The sequence below is a fragment of the Pinus tabuliformis genome, chromosome 2_2, assembly GCF_031772625.1.
Source record: "Pinus tabuliformis cultivar Carrire ecotype Pingquan chromosome 2_2, CPIR1, whole genome shotgun sequence".
Classification (NCBI taxonomy): domain Eukaryota; kingdom Viridiplantae; phylum Streptophyta; class Pinopsida; order Pinales; family Pinaceae; genus Pinus; species Pinus tabuliformis.
The window spans coordinates 287,137,588-287,153,482 of record NC_142300.1 but is presented as its reverse complement, the minus strand read 5'-3'; the positions used below and the strand labels follow the sequence as shown (position 1 = coordinate 287,153,482).

At 38.6% G+C, this 15,895-nt stretch overlaps 1 protein-coding gene across 2 annotated transcripts in view; it reads left to right on the top strand.

Moving 5' to 3' along the window:
* Nucleotides 1-4,714: 4,714 nt before the first annotated feature.
* The window catches only part of ABCI12 (cobalt ion transmembrane transporter), a 182,661-nt gene continuing 171,480 nt past the window's right edge, over nucleotides 4,715-15,895 (top strand). For both annotated transcript variants that reach the window (XM_089404601.1, XM_089404600.1), the window contains exon 1: nucleotides 4,715-5,387. In XM_089404601.1, the coding sequence (XP_089260727.1) occupies nucleotides 4,947-5,387 (441 nt within the window). In that variant the 5' untranslated portion in view covers nucleotides 4,715-4,946. The remainder of the gene's footprint in view (nucleotides 5,388-15,895) is intronic.

Sequence of the window (15,895 nt, the reverse complement as noted above, 5' to 3'; positions counted from 1 at the left end):
TCCCAGCATATGGAAAATCCTGAATCACGAAAAGTTGGTTCTCCAACCAACGAAAATACTCAGGCAGAAATCAAACAACCTCTGAACCCTCCTCAGGATGACGGGCCATAACTGCAATCCAACGCATTATCTTAGGCTCTTTGGGAAGTCCAACCTCAATGGAAAGATGCTGTGGGACCAACATCGGGACCCTCTCTAGACTAGAGCTCACAACTAGGAAACCATATCCAAAGTTTTTTAGTTGTCCGTTCTTTGCTCTAGTTAGTTGGCCTTTTACATTCGCCAACACAACTTCGCACCAGTTGAAGATGGTGCCTCGATAACAGTCTACTGCCATTCGCATTTGGGATCCGGTAGCTACATGTAGTGCTGCGCTTCCACAAAGTTTGGTGACAGTGAACGCGATAACCTTAAGTTCAGGACGGGCGATAGTTTTGATATCGATCCATTTGTCTGTTGTTTGTTCATTGCAAAACTCCAATCGAAGACTAGCGACAGACTGGCCACCTGCCCTAGTCCCGAAAAGAGATAATTGTTTGCCTCTCTTGGGAAAAAAAGTAAAAAAATATATGTCCTCCAGCTCAATTTCGAGCTGGTGGCCACCAATCATGAAACACTGGTCCTGTATGTTCCACCTGTCTACCAGCCATTGCAAAAAGTCTACTTGGGCCCTCATGCCGGGTATGGCCCAGAATTTAAATAGTCCGCATGCTCTCAATGCATCCAATGTGGGTTGATGATTTATTGCGGCTAGGTCCACATCTTCATGCTCGCGTTCCCTCCAAATAAGCATTTTGTATGTCCTACATTGCACAAAAGACATATTAGAACATTTTAGTTCAAAAATTTTTGGGCGGAAATGGAAAAAATTGAAGTTTTAAAACCTATTTCGCGGGGTCCGCACCCGCTAGTTAGGGACAGTGCGTAGGTCCGCACTCGTCCTTAGCGACAGGTGCGGAACACTGACTTTTTCCTTTGTAGAAAAAATTCAGGGTTCGCAGGGTCTGCATGTTGCGCCTGCGGACCCCCGCGAGTGGATTTCTAAACTAATTTTTCCCTCAAAAATCAAAATGGAAGCCTAAAAACAAAATGCAAATAGTTGAAATGCAAGATAAGGATGATGTGGATTACCTGGAGTTGACGATTTTTGATTCCAACAGACAGATTTTCCATAATCTTCACACGAAGTTTCTTACCCAAAAGCTCTCTCTTCTCACTCTGGAGTCAAACTGTAAAAATGAATTTACAAAAGCCCTTTTTATAAGCTTTTTTGAATAAATGAATTTTTAATTAATTAATTTATGTTTTACTTTAAAAAGGTAACTTTTTGATGCATTTTTATTTGTCTTAAACAGATATGAGTAATGTTTTGAGTTTTTGTGCAGAATATTAGATTTTTCAGGGAAAATTGGTCATTTTCAACAAAAAACATTGGAGTCCTCTTTAAGCTCTTTTCTGATTCGTAAAATATGAAAAGATTGCCGAGTTTTTCCTTTTTAAACTTGTTAAAACGGAATTAAAAGGACGGTCCACTTACAGCTCTTTTCTGACTGTATAAACATGAAAAGATTGACGGGCTTTTGTCATTTCAAGTTCGATATTGGTTATAAAACGATGTGTCTTTGATCGCTCTTTACTTTTTCGGAGCAGGGACACTAATTATGAAAAGTACTCCTTGATCGTAATGGTCAAGCGGTTCTCTCAAGTATTATTTTATACTTTTTTCGGGCTTGGGAGACACAAATTTACGAAAAAGGACATCCATGGAGTTTTCTTAAGTTTTTCTTCTGTCTCCCTAAAATCGAAAAACGCCGAGTTTCTCCTATACTGGACTCGTTAAAATTTAACGGTAAAGGACTTGTTCAATTTTAAAACCAATAACAAACCACTCCTTCTTAGGGTTCGAATTTTAAACTAAGTTGGACTCATCCGAAAGATGAGCTTATAACCAAGCAAATGTTATCCTCCTCAAGCTTGTCAAAAATAAAGAGGTACCTGCTAGAAATAGTGGGGGAAAAGAGAGAAAAATGAACCTGTTTGTTATACTTTGTGTTTTAGAAAAGCATATAACCACTCTTGAACATGACACTTTTTGTTCACCTGGGTTGGGAAATCCTTTGCCTAACAGTTAATCAAACCATATTGAAAGTCTTCAGCTGGTTTTTGAGTATTAGCTTTGGGTCAATTATTACCAAACCATCTGTGGTGTCGTTATGTGTTCAAGAGGTCAGTTCAAATAAACCATTCATCTGCAAAATAGCTATTATCCATCTTGACCATCCCTGAGTTAGTCCTTGCCAACTATATTTCTTCAAACTTGATCTATGATTTCGTGTTGTGGGCCTGCCTACAACAGATCGCTTTCTATCGACTTCAGCTCATTATCTAGAAAGATGATCTAGAAATCATCAGTACCTTGGAATCTGCATGGCCTAATGGAAGGTTTCTCGCCTTCGAAAACAGGTTGCATCATTGACCTTTGATCAAAGGATTCTATGACATGTTCGACATCAGCTCATCTATTCACATTTCATGGATTGTATTGAGTACTTCGAGAGCCATTGACATTACTAGTGGTTTCTCTCACACTTGTTAACAACTCACATCATTGACTAGTAATCAAGTGGTTTCTACCATGTTCAACTTCGACACATTCATTCACATGGATAGAATCGTATTAGTTCGGGAAGTAGAAATCAAGACCCTGGATCTAGTTTCCACCATCCAGGCTGCGAGGAATTTTGTTATTCATTATACAGTGGACTATTCATAAACAGATGGCTGCGCCCATACTGTGTCTACATATGTCTATACTTGTGATGTATTACAAAATCATTCCTGTATCAGAGCATTTTAGTTAGTTTTCTAGTCAGTTTAGATCTAAGCATGGGAATGCCTACCTCAGTGATGATATGCTCACATATATATATTTTGTATTGAATGCTTTTACAGGTTCCGACTGGGGTGTCCACAGGATGATCCTTGAAATGATAAAGTACTTCACTCTTCTTAGATGACCAATGCTATCCTCATCTATTATAGACTTCGCACTTTAGGGGGCAATCTGTGTGAGTCTATCACCACTCATACTTTCCTCCTTTGCAAGTTTTAAACCTCAGTTCTTCATGTCAAGTCTTGAAAATAAGAGAAATCCCTTAAAAGTCTCTAAAACTCTGGTTCCACACTTTCTCTTAGCATTACCTGCGATCCCACTCCTAATGGTCATGTCCCCTGCGCACCTGACTGCTCTATCTCTGTGTAATGGGTGCAGACCCCTGTAAAAGTAAAAAAGGAGCAAGTACATTCTTAAAAACTCATTTTGAGTCATTTCTGGAAGCTTCTAAAAGGAATCTTGAGGTGGCAAGTTCGCTCCTTTAAGGTTCATGCATCCCCTACCTTAAGGAGAAAACCCCTTGATGTGAGGAGCTTATCCCCTTGAAGGAGGACTCTATCCCTTCATAGGTGGACCTGTAACCTCCTTCCTTTGCACTATAAAATGAAGCATTGGGCTGGTTACTTGGGGGGTTGAAAGCTGAAGATTTTTGAGGTGAAATGCTGTTGGAACTTAGTCTTCCTAATTGAGCTTTTGTGAGGAAAGATTACATACCTTGTTGATCTCATTTGGAAGAGTGTGAGGCTTGTCAAAGTAGAGGAGATTCCTGTTTCGGACCCTAGGAGGAGCTTGTACAACATCAAGGCACCAAAGGTTGTAAAGTTCTTCTATATTCAAAGTTAATACAATCAAGTTTATTTTTCTCAATAAGCTGTGTTTTATGTTTTATTTCATGGATTCCTTGATCACCATGATGAATATGATTTATTACATTAGTTATGTAGGTGTTATTTGATGTGTGCTTGTTTATAATTGCAGGTTCTCAAAAGGAAACTCTTTCGGACGTTTGAAGCATGGTTGCCACAAACTAGCGTTGGACTTAAGGTAGGGTCTAAAACACCTCTTTAGTTTTTATTAATGAATCGCAATATGTTTAGAGAAAGGTAGATTTGCTTGTCCTGCTTGTTGCTAGATATCTGTTGATACTAGGGAGATTGGTCTTGTCCGCAAGAACGATTTATCCGGCCAACAGGGATGCGGCGACACAATGAGCTCAACGCATTAGAAAAAACAAAAGGATAATGTTAACATTAACCAAACCCAAAAAAATTCCTTTTATCTTTCACACAGACATAATAACTACATGCAAGTGGAAACTATATGTCATTGCTATGCAATGCCATAATAATCATATTTTGAGTCTTACTTCTTCACTACAATATTTTGATTTTAATGAGTTTTTAATAATTATTATTATCATTATTATCTAATTTTAAAGTCACAACCAAGTCAGATACCAAATTGGTGTATGAGATCCCCTTGTTTGTGGGACAAGGGATCCACCTCCACGCAATAATTTCACTTTAAGTTTACGAAGACATACATACTTTATCCCCTTTAGCTTTGAACGCATGACCTCTTAAGAGGAAACACATACTCTTAACCATTAAACCCAAACTATATTAATTGACTTAAGTCCCATTAATATCCTTTTCTTTAAAAATAGTTGAATATTTATATCTTCCATTTTTTAAATTTAATAAATTATATTTTTGGGCGCCAACCTTCTTGCTTTAGTGTAAGATAATTTTTTATCTTCACCTCTTCTGTAGTTTGTTTTGTCTACATAGTTATATTGTCGATTTTTGTTTCTTTTTTAACGCTTACCATGATTGTAATGATTAAGTCTGTGTGGATGGAAACTGCCGATAATTTTAATGCATCTAGTGATCTAACTGTAGGTAACAATTTACGCCTCTTCACTGATTCACGATCCGTGGATGGATAAGAAATTGACTTGCTTGGATCGGGCAGCAGTTGGAAGTGGTTGGTCACACAGATTGTTGTTCACGTCTTGCTTGGGATGCGGGAAATTTAGGAGGAAGAATGAACAATGACCAATAAGCAAATTTCATTAGCCAATGGATTGCATTCCACCCATTTCAGTTCAGGGATGATGCTCCGTGGAATCTACCCATGCTCAAATTCTCTCGCTTCTTTGCATTGTACGAATGAAAGCAGCTTCTGCCCAAAGTACCCGGTGGAGAGGATTCTTTTCAGAACAGCATTCACAGTCGATTCGAGGAAATGTACTAGTAGATATTGGGCAAAGAGGGGACATGGCAGTAGGACAGTGCTATCGGCTGTTACCGACGAAGAAGGCAGAGGCAGAAGAGGTAAGGAGTGGAAAGGAGTGTTGCCCTTGGTGGGTGTTCAGGAGTTCATTGGCGAGAAGTTATTCAGAATGGTGGCAGGGGCAACTTCTGCCCCTGTTGGGCAATTCATTGCTTCTCCCCCAACTTTTCTTCATTCATTGGATCCAAGAGTGAAGCAGGTGAGTTTCTGTTTTTACCAGTTGTTAATGAAATTCCCCGTTGGCACAGAATCAATCGACAATATTGCAAACTTAGGAAATTGCCGATTATGAGCAATCACAAATTTGCATCAAAACCGTTCAAAATGCTTTTCTCAGAACAACTGGATTTTATCAAAGTAATAAATTTCATTCTACGAGAAGAAGGATGCAAATGTGTTCTATATTTTAAATTTTGCGATTAGGTCAACTCCAACTTCTCAGTACTTTGTCTATAACAAATACTTACTTGAATTATTGAGGTTTTCACAGCTTGATAGATTGTTCATACTGTTTCTTGATTGCTATAGCTGTGCACAGATGGTGTAAATACTCTCCTCTACACAGCTACAATCCAAAACACAATGGCCAAATTCTGACTGCTTTATCTCTTCTCTTCAATTTGGTCTCATTTAGTACTTGTTAATTCCCTTATGATGCAGCAGGAGCATCTATCCTAAATTAGAGGAGAGGCACGGAAAACAGAATAATATTAGATTAGAAAAACTGCCTTTTTGGTTAGAGCCATGAGGATATTAACAGTGCTTCTAGAGTGAGGATTTAAGCAGGAGTTAGTGTTGCTTTTGGGAACGAGGAGATAACTAGGTTATTGCGACCAAAAATGAACATATCTTGATAGGAAGCATCTTGTACGTGTAATAAATAGGGATGTTAGCAGGGATTTTGTTCTTTCAAGATGTGGCAATTGTGATGCCACATAAGAAAGAGTTTGACAGAGAGGTTAAATTAAAAGTCAAAGTTGACACTGCGCAACAAGCTTGAGCATAAAGTGCAGAATATGGGGATTACGATGTTTTAGACACCAAATTTTTTTGATCACGAAGCAGCAAACTTTGAGATAAAAAGACTTGACAGCAATGCATACGTGCAGTAGAAGAGTTACATTCAATAGGTTGATGGATCATGGAACAGAGGATTTATTGCCTATTTCATGAGACATTTTTTATAGGTTGTAAGGGTTGAATATTGGCCTTGGGACTATGAACTGTTTGCCTAAACAGCGATTCTTAATATGCGGAATTAAATACTTTAAAGAATAAAAAAATATGAAAGTTTAATGCCCAAGATAAATATCTCCGGCCATTGATGCTAAACACACTTCAGAAAACAAACTCTCTGCTAAGCTTTGAGGCAGTCTCTTTTATTTTCCACAAAACCCACGAGCTGCAATTCAGTCCAGCTCTTATGTTTGCTTGCTGCTTTCTCCACAAACGTTGACCTTCATATGTTCTTACGGGGAACCAAAACCTGCGCAGAGATGTGGTTTGAACACACAACCAATGTAATATCAGCACTCAGATTACCATCGTCTTTCACAATTGCCAGTCTGGTCTATTGGCCTCTCACAAATCAAATTGTAAATTGAAGACAATTTCCACCATGCGGAAGTAATCTTCCACGCTTCCAGGAGTAGGCACACTCCTCAACGCAACAAACAACAACGTATTGGAACGATGGTACTGTGAGCTTTATAAGCACATTATCTGTCTACGTAAACGTACAAGCACCAGAGGGATTCCTGAAATTAACTTGTAATTTTTAGGCTCATGGCAGCATGAAAATGAGAGAAAGGAATTCTAAAATCTGGGCACTTCCAAGCTCTGCTCTCTCAACTTGATGGTGTAAAACTGAAGGAGATTGAGATGCAAGCTTGGGGACCAAACAGAAAAATATATAGCCAAGCTTCCATCAAGCTTCTGTTGGCTATGTGTCAGGTGTTCCACAGATCATGGTAGACAACTCCAAATGGAGTAATGGACCACTTCAGAAGCTCCAACAAGAAATTAATTAACTGCAGTTGATTTCCGTAATTTAAGGAAATTACTGTAGTTGGTTTTCAGAAATTAAGGAAATGACTGCAGTTCACTTCTGTAATTGTAGGCAGCAGTTGCGAAAAATTAAATGAGCTTAACATTCTCCCACTTGGCCCATACTTCCAATCTTAATGTCTCATCTTAAAACCCATTGATAATCTGTATTAAGTAATAGATACATGAATCATGACGATAAGTCCTCTAATGATGAGTATTATCTTCCATGTATTACTATGTATTTATTCTTATTATAATTTATGTGGAAACAATTTCTTAATGAATAAACCTTATGTTTATTCTTGGTCCTTCTTAAATGAATTTTCTCAAATCAACTTAAGGTGCACATAAATATGAAAAAAAATCACAATAATTAAGAATTTCATTAAATAACATTGTCCATACATTGAGAAACTACATAATGGAACCAAGTCCCATATCCATTACATGATCCTTGAATTTAAATGGTGGCATGCCTTTAGTCAAAGGATCAACGATCATCAACTCAGTGTTGACGTGCTCAATGACCACTTTCTTTTCTTTAACACATTCCCTTATAGCTAAATACTTAATGTCGATGTGTTTATTTCTACTCCCACTTTTGTTGTTTTTAGCCATAAAAATAGCAGCTGAATTGTCGCAATATATTCTCAATGGCTTAGAGATAAAATCCATAATTCGAAGCCCAGAAAAGAAACTCTTAAGCCATACACCATGTAAAGTAGCCTCAAAACAGGAGACGAACTTGGCTTCCATAGTGGAAGTGGCAACCAAGGTCTGCTTGGCACTCCTCGATGATACAGCTCCACCGGCCATCATAAAAATGTATCCTGATGTTGATTTGCGTGAACCAACACATCCAACAATCAGAATCTGAGTAGCCAATTACTTCCAAAGTGTCTGTCCGTCTATACATAAGCATGTAGTCTTTGGTTCCTTGAAGGTACCTCATTACTTTCTTTGTAGCTCTCCAGTGGTCTAAACCTGGATCACTTTGATATCGTCCCAACATTCCCACAACAAATGCAATGTCAGGTCTTGTGCAGACTTGAGCATACATTAGGCTTCCGATAGCAGAAGCATATGGAATGTTCTTCATTTGTTCCCTTTCAAAGCCGTTCTTCGGGCATTGGTTCAAATTGAACCTATCACCCTTCACAATGGGAGCTACACTTGGTGAACAATCCTTCATCCGAAATCTCTCTAAAATTTTATTAATATAGGTTTCTTGAGACAGACCCAAGATGCCTCAAAATCTGTCTCTATGGATCTTAATGCCAATAACATAAGATGCCTCACCCATATCCTTCATATCAAAATTTTTAGAGAGGAATTGTTTCACCTCATGTAACAAACCCTTATCATTGGTTGCTAGCAAAATGTCATCCACATATAAAACAAGAAAACAAATTTTACTCCCACTAACTTTCAGGTATATACATTGATCCATAATGTTTTCTACAAAACCGAAAGAAGAAATTACATTATGGAATTTCAAATACCATTGGTGGGATGCTTGTTTTAAACCGTATAATGACTTCTTGATCTTGCAAACCAATTGCTCACCATCACTAGAGGGGAATCCTTCAGGTTGTTTCATGTAAACGTCCTCCTCTAGATCTCCATTAAGAAATGCTGTTTTCACATCCATTTGTTGCAACTCTAAGTCAAAATGGGCTACTAATGCCATAATAACGCGCAAGGAATCTTTCTTAGATACAGGAGAAAAAGTCTCCGTGTAGTCAATTCCTTCTTTCTGAGTGAATCCCTTAGCAACAAGTCTTGCCTTGTATCTCTCAATGTTGCCCAATGAGTCTTTCTTTGTCTTAAAGACCCATTTACATCCAATGGCTTTAGCACCATTAGGCAACTCAACAAGATCCTAGACTTCGTTACTCTTTATGGAATTCATCTCTTCCTTCATGGCATTGTACCATAATTCTGATTCTTTGCAACTCATGGCTTGTGAAAAGGACTCGGGATCATTTTCAGCTCCAATGTTGTAGTCAGATTCTTGCAGATACACAACATAATCATCAGGAATTGCTGATCTCTTTGGTCTAGTAGATCTTCTTAATGTTGTACCATCATCTTCCTGAGAAGTATGTGGTTCAACTTGTTGTTCAAAAGTTCTTGGCAACTCTTGAACTACCTGATCTACTGGAATGTCGTCAGCAGCTTGTGGAACTTCAACAATTGGTTGTTCAACACCAGTTTGTACTTGAGGGGTGCTATGAACAATAACCAATCTATGACTTGAGGTGGAAGGTTGAGATTCTGAATGATCCTTCTCAGAAACTATGTTCCTGGTTTGATCGCTCCCACTGATCAAGTCATTTTCAAGAAACTTTGCATTTCTTGATTCCACAATCCTAGTGCTGTGAGATGGACAATAAAATCTGTAACCTTTAGACCTTTCAGCATATCCAATGAAATACCCACTAATGGTCCTTGGGTCCAGCTTCTTCTCTTGTGGATTATAAATTCTCACTTCAGACGGGCATCCCCAAACGCGCATATGTCGCAAACTTGGTTTCCAACCTTTCCATAATTCAAATGGCGTTTTAGGAACAACCTTGGTTGGAACTCAGTTTAATATATACACTACCGTCTTAAGTGCTTCAGTCCACAAGGATTTAGGAAGATTGGAGCTGCTAAGCATACTTCGCACCATGTCCAATAATGTTCAGTTTTTTCTTTCTGCTACATCATTCTGGTCGGGTGAACCAGGCATGGTGTATTGGGCAACAATCCCATGCTCTTGAAGAAATTTTGCAAATGGCCCAGGTGCTTGTCCATCTTCTGTGTATCTACCATAATATTCTCCATCTCTATCTGATCTCACGATTTTAATTTGCTTGTCGCATTGTTTCTCTACTTCAGCCTTAAAGATCTTAAAGGCATCTAATACTTTGCTCTTTTTATGAAGCATGTAGAGATACATATATCGTGAGTAATCATCTATAAAGGAGATGAAGTATCTCTGACCATGTGAGTCCATGTCTGGACTACATATATCAGTATGTATGATCTCTAATATGTCCGAACTCCTATTGGCATCTTTCTTTGACTTGTTGGTCTGCTTTCCCTTTATGCAGTCCACACAAGTCTCAAAATCAGTAAAATCTAGAGTATTAAGTACCCCTTCATTTACCAATCTTTTAATTCTTTCTATGGAGATATGACCTAGTTTCCGGTGCCATAATTTAGAGGAATCTTCATTAATAACACATCTTTTAGTGCCAGTGTGAACATGCATTGAATCATAAGTGACATTGTTTTGTAAATTAATGCAGTAAAGACCATTAGACAAAATACCATTCCCAACATAATCAGATTTATAAAATAGATTGAACGATTTTTCTGAAAAGTTAATGGAATATCCAAAAGGTACAAGCCTTAAGACTGAAATCAAGTTTCTAGAAAAACTTGGAACATAAAAGGTCTTTTCTAATTCTAAAACAAAGCCACTTCTTAAAGTTAAATAACATGTTCCTATAGCTTCCACATGCGAGCCCATCTTGCTTCCTGATAAGATGTTTTGCTCACTTCCCACCGGCTTCCTTAGGTTTTGCAAACCCTGCAAGGAATTCGAAATGTGAATTGTTGATCCAGAATCAATCCACCATGTGTTAATATTGACGTTAACCATATTAGATTCATAACAAACAAACGAGATTAAATTACCTTTATCCGCAAGCCATTTCTGAAATTTGGCGCATTCCTTCTTCATGTGTCCCTTCTTTTTACAGAAGAAACACTTGGAATCCTTCTTGATATCGGCTTGGGGAGGTACTTTACCTTTCCCTTTCTGATTGGCTTGAGATTTGCCCTTTCCACGCGTTGCCAGCATTGCACTTTCTCCTAGTTCCATCACCAGTCTCTCTTCCTCTTGAACACACATGGTCATGAGTTCATTAATTGACCATTTATCCTTATGTGTGTTGTATGAGATTTTGAAAGGTCTGTATTGGTGCGGAAGGGTGTTCAGGATGTAGTGCACCAGGAAAGACTCCGATATTTCAACCTCGAGTTTCTTCAATTGAGCCACAGTGTCCCTCATCTGCATGATGTGCTCGCGCACACCTTTCACACTGGTGAGCCTTAGGGATGAGAACTTCATGATTAGGGTGCTTGCTAGTGCCTTGTCTGAAGTGACAAATTGATCATCAATGGCCTTCAACAAGTCTCAGACCTTTTCATGTTGATCAACGGGAACCACGAATACCAGTTGGAATTTTAGTCTTAATGAACATCATGCTTAGACGATTGGATCGCTCCCATCATTCATAAAGCGTGATGTCCGCTGCAGTGCTGGTATTAGTGAGTTCCGGTGGTTCATCTTTCCTAATAGCATAGTCTATGTCCATCCACCCCAAATGAAGGAGAACCCTCTCCTTCATGACCTTATAGTTATCTCCCTTAAGTTCAGGGATATCATAACGAATTTCAGAGAAATTTGCAGGTTGTACAACTGCATCAAAATTAAAAATCACATGCTTATGTTAAAATTGAGGCTTAAATAAAATTTCATGTTTTACCAATATAAATCATGCTCAAAATTGAATCTAATGACATAAAAATTGCCCGTGGGCTAAATTTTCAATTCAAGCAGATTCAATTATTCATAGTTTTGGACTTTATGATAAAACTATTAATTCATAACTCCTGTGGGTAAGTTATGAAATTTTATCCTAATTAATTACATAAATATAATAAAAATTCCTGTGGGATAAAATTTATTATATTTAGTATAATTAATTACAATTTAATGTCTAAATAATCTTTATGTGATCCTAACCAATCATAATATATAATTTTATTTAATTAGAGATGCTTTTTCCGGGGAAAATAGAGTTCGTAATTTCTATTAAAAAAGAGATAATAGAGATTACATGCTGTTGATGCCAAGGCATATGCAGTAGTGTGGCATAAAACCACTTACAATAACCAATACTTCAGGGAAGTATGCAGATAAAGCCCTCGGACAGGGCATCCAGAAACAGGGTATGTAAACCCCAACAGGAGTGTACGCCTACCCAACAAGCTAATAACTAATAATAACAATAAACTAAGTTGCACGAAACGGGGAAACGGGGAAGCGACACGAAACGCGGAAGCGAAACGAAACGCGACCTCCCCGAATTTTGGAAACGGGGAAACGCGAATATATATAATAATATATAATAATATATATATATATATATATATATATATATATATATATATATATATATATTAAAAACATTTAAAAATTATTAATATATATATGTGCAAGACTGCAATCATAAAGCATTAATGATACATTTACTTAAACTGCCAATCTCCAAGAGAAACTCCTTGCTGAATAGTGTGATGAGAGAATGAGAAGCACAGCTCTTTTATAACTTTAGAAACGCTTTCTAGAAGTGATTAGAAACCCTAAGCTAAACCCTAAACTAATTAGGAATTTTTTTTTTTTTAAAAAACAAGTGCTTTTTTACAGGAAACGGGGCCCGTACGGCGTGGAAACGAGTTTCCGTCCGTACGGGCGCGTTTCCATCTCGGGAAACGCGCCCGTACGGACGGAAACTCGTTTCCACGCCGTACGGTACGGGGAAACCCGTTTCCGTTTCGTTTCCGTACGGAAACGGACCCCTGCCCAGCGTTTCCTGCTACTTAGACAATAAATAAACGTTGACTCAAAAACCCTCAAAACAGGGCAGCAAGAAGAATGGATCTGTAAACCTCAACAGGAGGATACCACAACCCATCTCATTCTAAAAACAGAAAAATAACAAAGGCTCCTGTAGATAGAGCAGAAAATTCGAATGACCGCCAAGACAAAGAGGAGAGGCACGAAATGGAAAAAGGGCAGCCAGATAGCCACACCCCCCATCCCCTCAACTCTCCTGCTGTGAGGAAGCCAGAGGAAGATACCGCCCATGTCCAAAGAAGCCATAAGACATGGCCGTCCAGTACAAGCCATTGAAGAGACGGCACGAATCGGTGTAGAGACAGATCCACACCACAATCCCTCAACGCTTCCAATAACTGTCCAGGTAAGCCAGCGAAAAACCAAAAATAGTACCCCATAGCTCAGCAAGTGAACCCATCAGGGCCCATCAGGAGCTATGGAGATTCGGATCCGGGGGCAGAGGCGGCTGGGGCAGCCACCTCGCCCCCATAAGGCCAGACAAGCCCCCGCTCCCGCTCCAAGGATCAACACTGGTTAGGAGGAACCCTCAATATAGAGGTTCCGAAGAGAGCCGAAAACCCCGAAGACCAGAAAAGGATGAAAGCTGCTCCGCCGCCGCCCAAAAACGGAGCACTAAAAACCGGAACTCTGTTTTATAATATGCAAATACAGAATCTCAGAGGATGAGCCGAAAGCCGCCGAGATTGGTCTCACTCCGCCGCCGCCCAAATGCAGAGCTCAAGGCAAAACCGTAACCAGAGATGCGCTGTCCGCAGGAAAGAGGGTAGCGGTGACCGAGATTGAAACCTCGTCACAAGATACAGGAGCCGCAGAAACTTCGATACCCCACCAGGTGCAGCGAGCCTGTCGGAGCACCAAGCAAAGTCGGTAGGGGGGCGGCCTGAAACCCAAGGAAGCCCCGCCGCCGCAGGCGCTTACAGCAACCAGAGCCGAAACGGCGAAACCCTAGCCCCTCCGCCTCTTCTCGCAATCGTTCCTCCACCATTTAATTAGAGATGCTGTGGCTATTCTCTAATTAATTAAAATTATATGGATCACTAGACATTATTTCTTACATAAATTGCATAAACAAAACTATACACAGTACTTCACATTTCATGCTAAGTGAAATGGCGTATACACAGTTTAATATGAAGCAATTTAAAAAAAAATATGAAAAGTGGAAACAATTACCGCACTGACGAAACACTTAAAAATTTACTTATAAAATTATAAACAAATCTTAACCAGAGTAAAAATAATGTTTCGTGAAAGGAATAAGTCAAAATGATATTTTAAATAAACTCCATATTACTCCGTACTAATATAACTAGAACTATAAGTGACATAGTATGAGTAAAAACTCCAATAAATATCAATGTTACTGTAAATTACGGCAATAATTCCTTGCAAGATAAAATAAAATTAAAGCACTGTTGTAAATTTGCACACATCAAGGCAGAGATAAATTAAGGCTCCGATACCAAATGTTAGCATAAACAACGATTCTTAATATGCGGAATTAAATACTTTAAAGAATCTAAAAAAATGAAAGTTTAATGCCCAAGATAAATACCTCCGGCCATTGATGCTAAACACACTTCAGAAAACAAACTCTCTGCTAAGCTTTGAGGCAGTCTCTTCTTTTATTTTCCACAAAACCCACGAGCTGCAATTCAGTCCAGCTCTTATGTTTGCTTGCTTCTTTCTCCACAAACATTGACCTTCATATGTTCTTACGGGGAACCAAAACCTGCGCAGAGATGTGGTTTGAACACACAACCAATGTAATATCAGCACTCAGATTACCATCGTCTTTCACAATTGCCAATCTAATGTATTGGCCTCTCACAAATCGAATTGTAAATTGAAGACAATTTCCACCATGCGGAAGTAATATTCCACGCTTCCAGGAGTAGGCACACTCCTCAACGCAACAAACAACAGCGTATTGGAACGATGTTACCGTGAGCTTTATAAGCACATTATCTGTTTACGTAAACGTACAAGCACCAACGGGATTCCTGAAATTAACTTTAATTCATAGGCTCATGGCAACACGAAAATGAGAGAAAGGAATTCTAAAATCTGGGCACTTCCAAGCTTTGCTCTCTCAACTTGATGGTGTAAAACTGAAGGAGATTGAGATGCAAGCTTGGGGACCAAACAAAAAAATATATAGCCAAGCTTCCATCAAGCTTTTGTTGGCTATGTGTCAGGTGTTCCATAGATCATGGTAGACAACTCCAGATGGAGTAATGGACCACTTTAGAAGCTCCAACAAGAAATTAATTAATTGCAGTTGATTTCCGTAATTTAAGGAAATTACTGCAGTTGGTTTCCAGAAATTAAGGAAATGACTGCAGTTCACTTCCGTAATTGTAGGCAGCAGTTGGGAAAAATTAAATGAGCTTAACATGAACAACTCTTCTTGAAGAAATTCGGTGCATAGGAAACCAGATCGGTCATTGGTTGATTACTTTGAATGTTTTATCAATTTGATCACAAGAATGAAAAGGGGCCCTCAAATTAGGGTTAGCAGATTTATAATAGATTGAGTTTTTCCATCCAAAAGGAGATGAGATTTATGAACCCAAAAACAAGGTTCCTTGGAAGAGCTTTTTGGAGAGTGGGGGCATCATTCTCCAAAAATCTTTGGGAGCGGAGCGTCTCGGGATCATCTCTCTCTCTCTCTCTATATATATATGTATATGTTATATTGCATTTATATTTAAGAAAAACATCTAGAATGCCAAATTAGTTGTAGAATATATGAAAACATGTATATTGATACATCAATGAAGATATAAATGGCATTTATAGTACATCAATGATTAATCATTCATGCATCAACCATCGAGAGTCTAGATTCTATCAATTACAAACAAACACACAATTTTTTAAGCAGTATAATAGAAAGTTGTTAAAATTGGCAACTAGGGCCAAATTCCACATTGGACAACTCATTTGATGGAGATGAT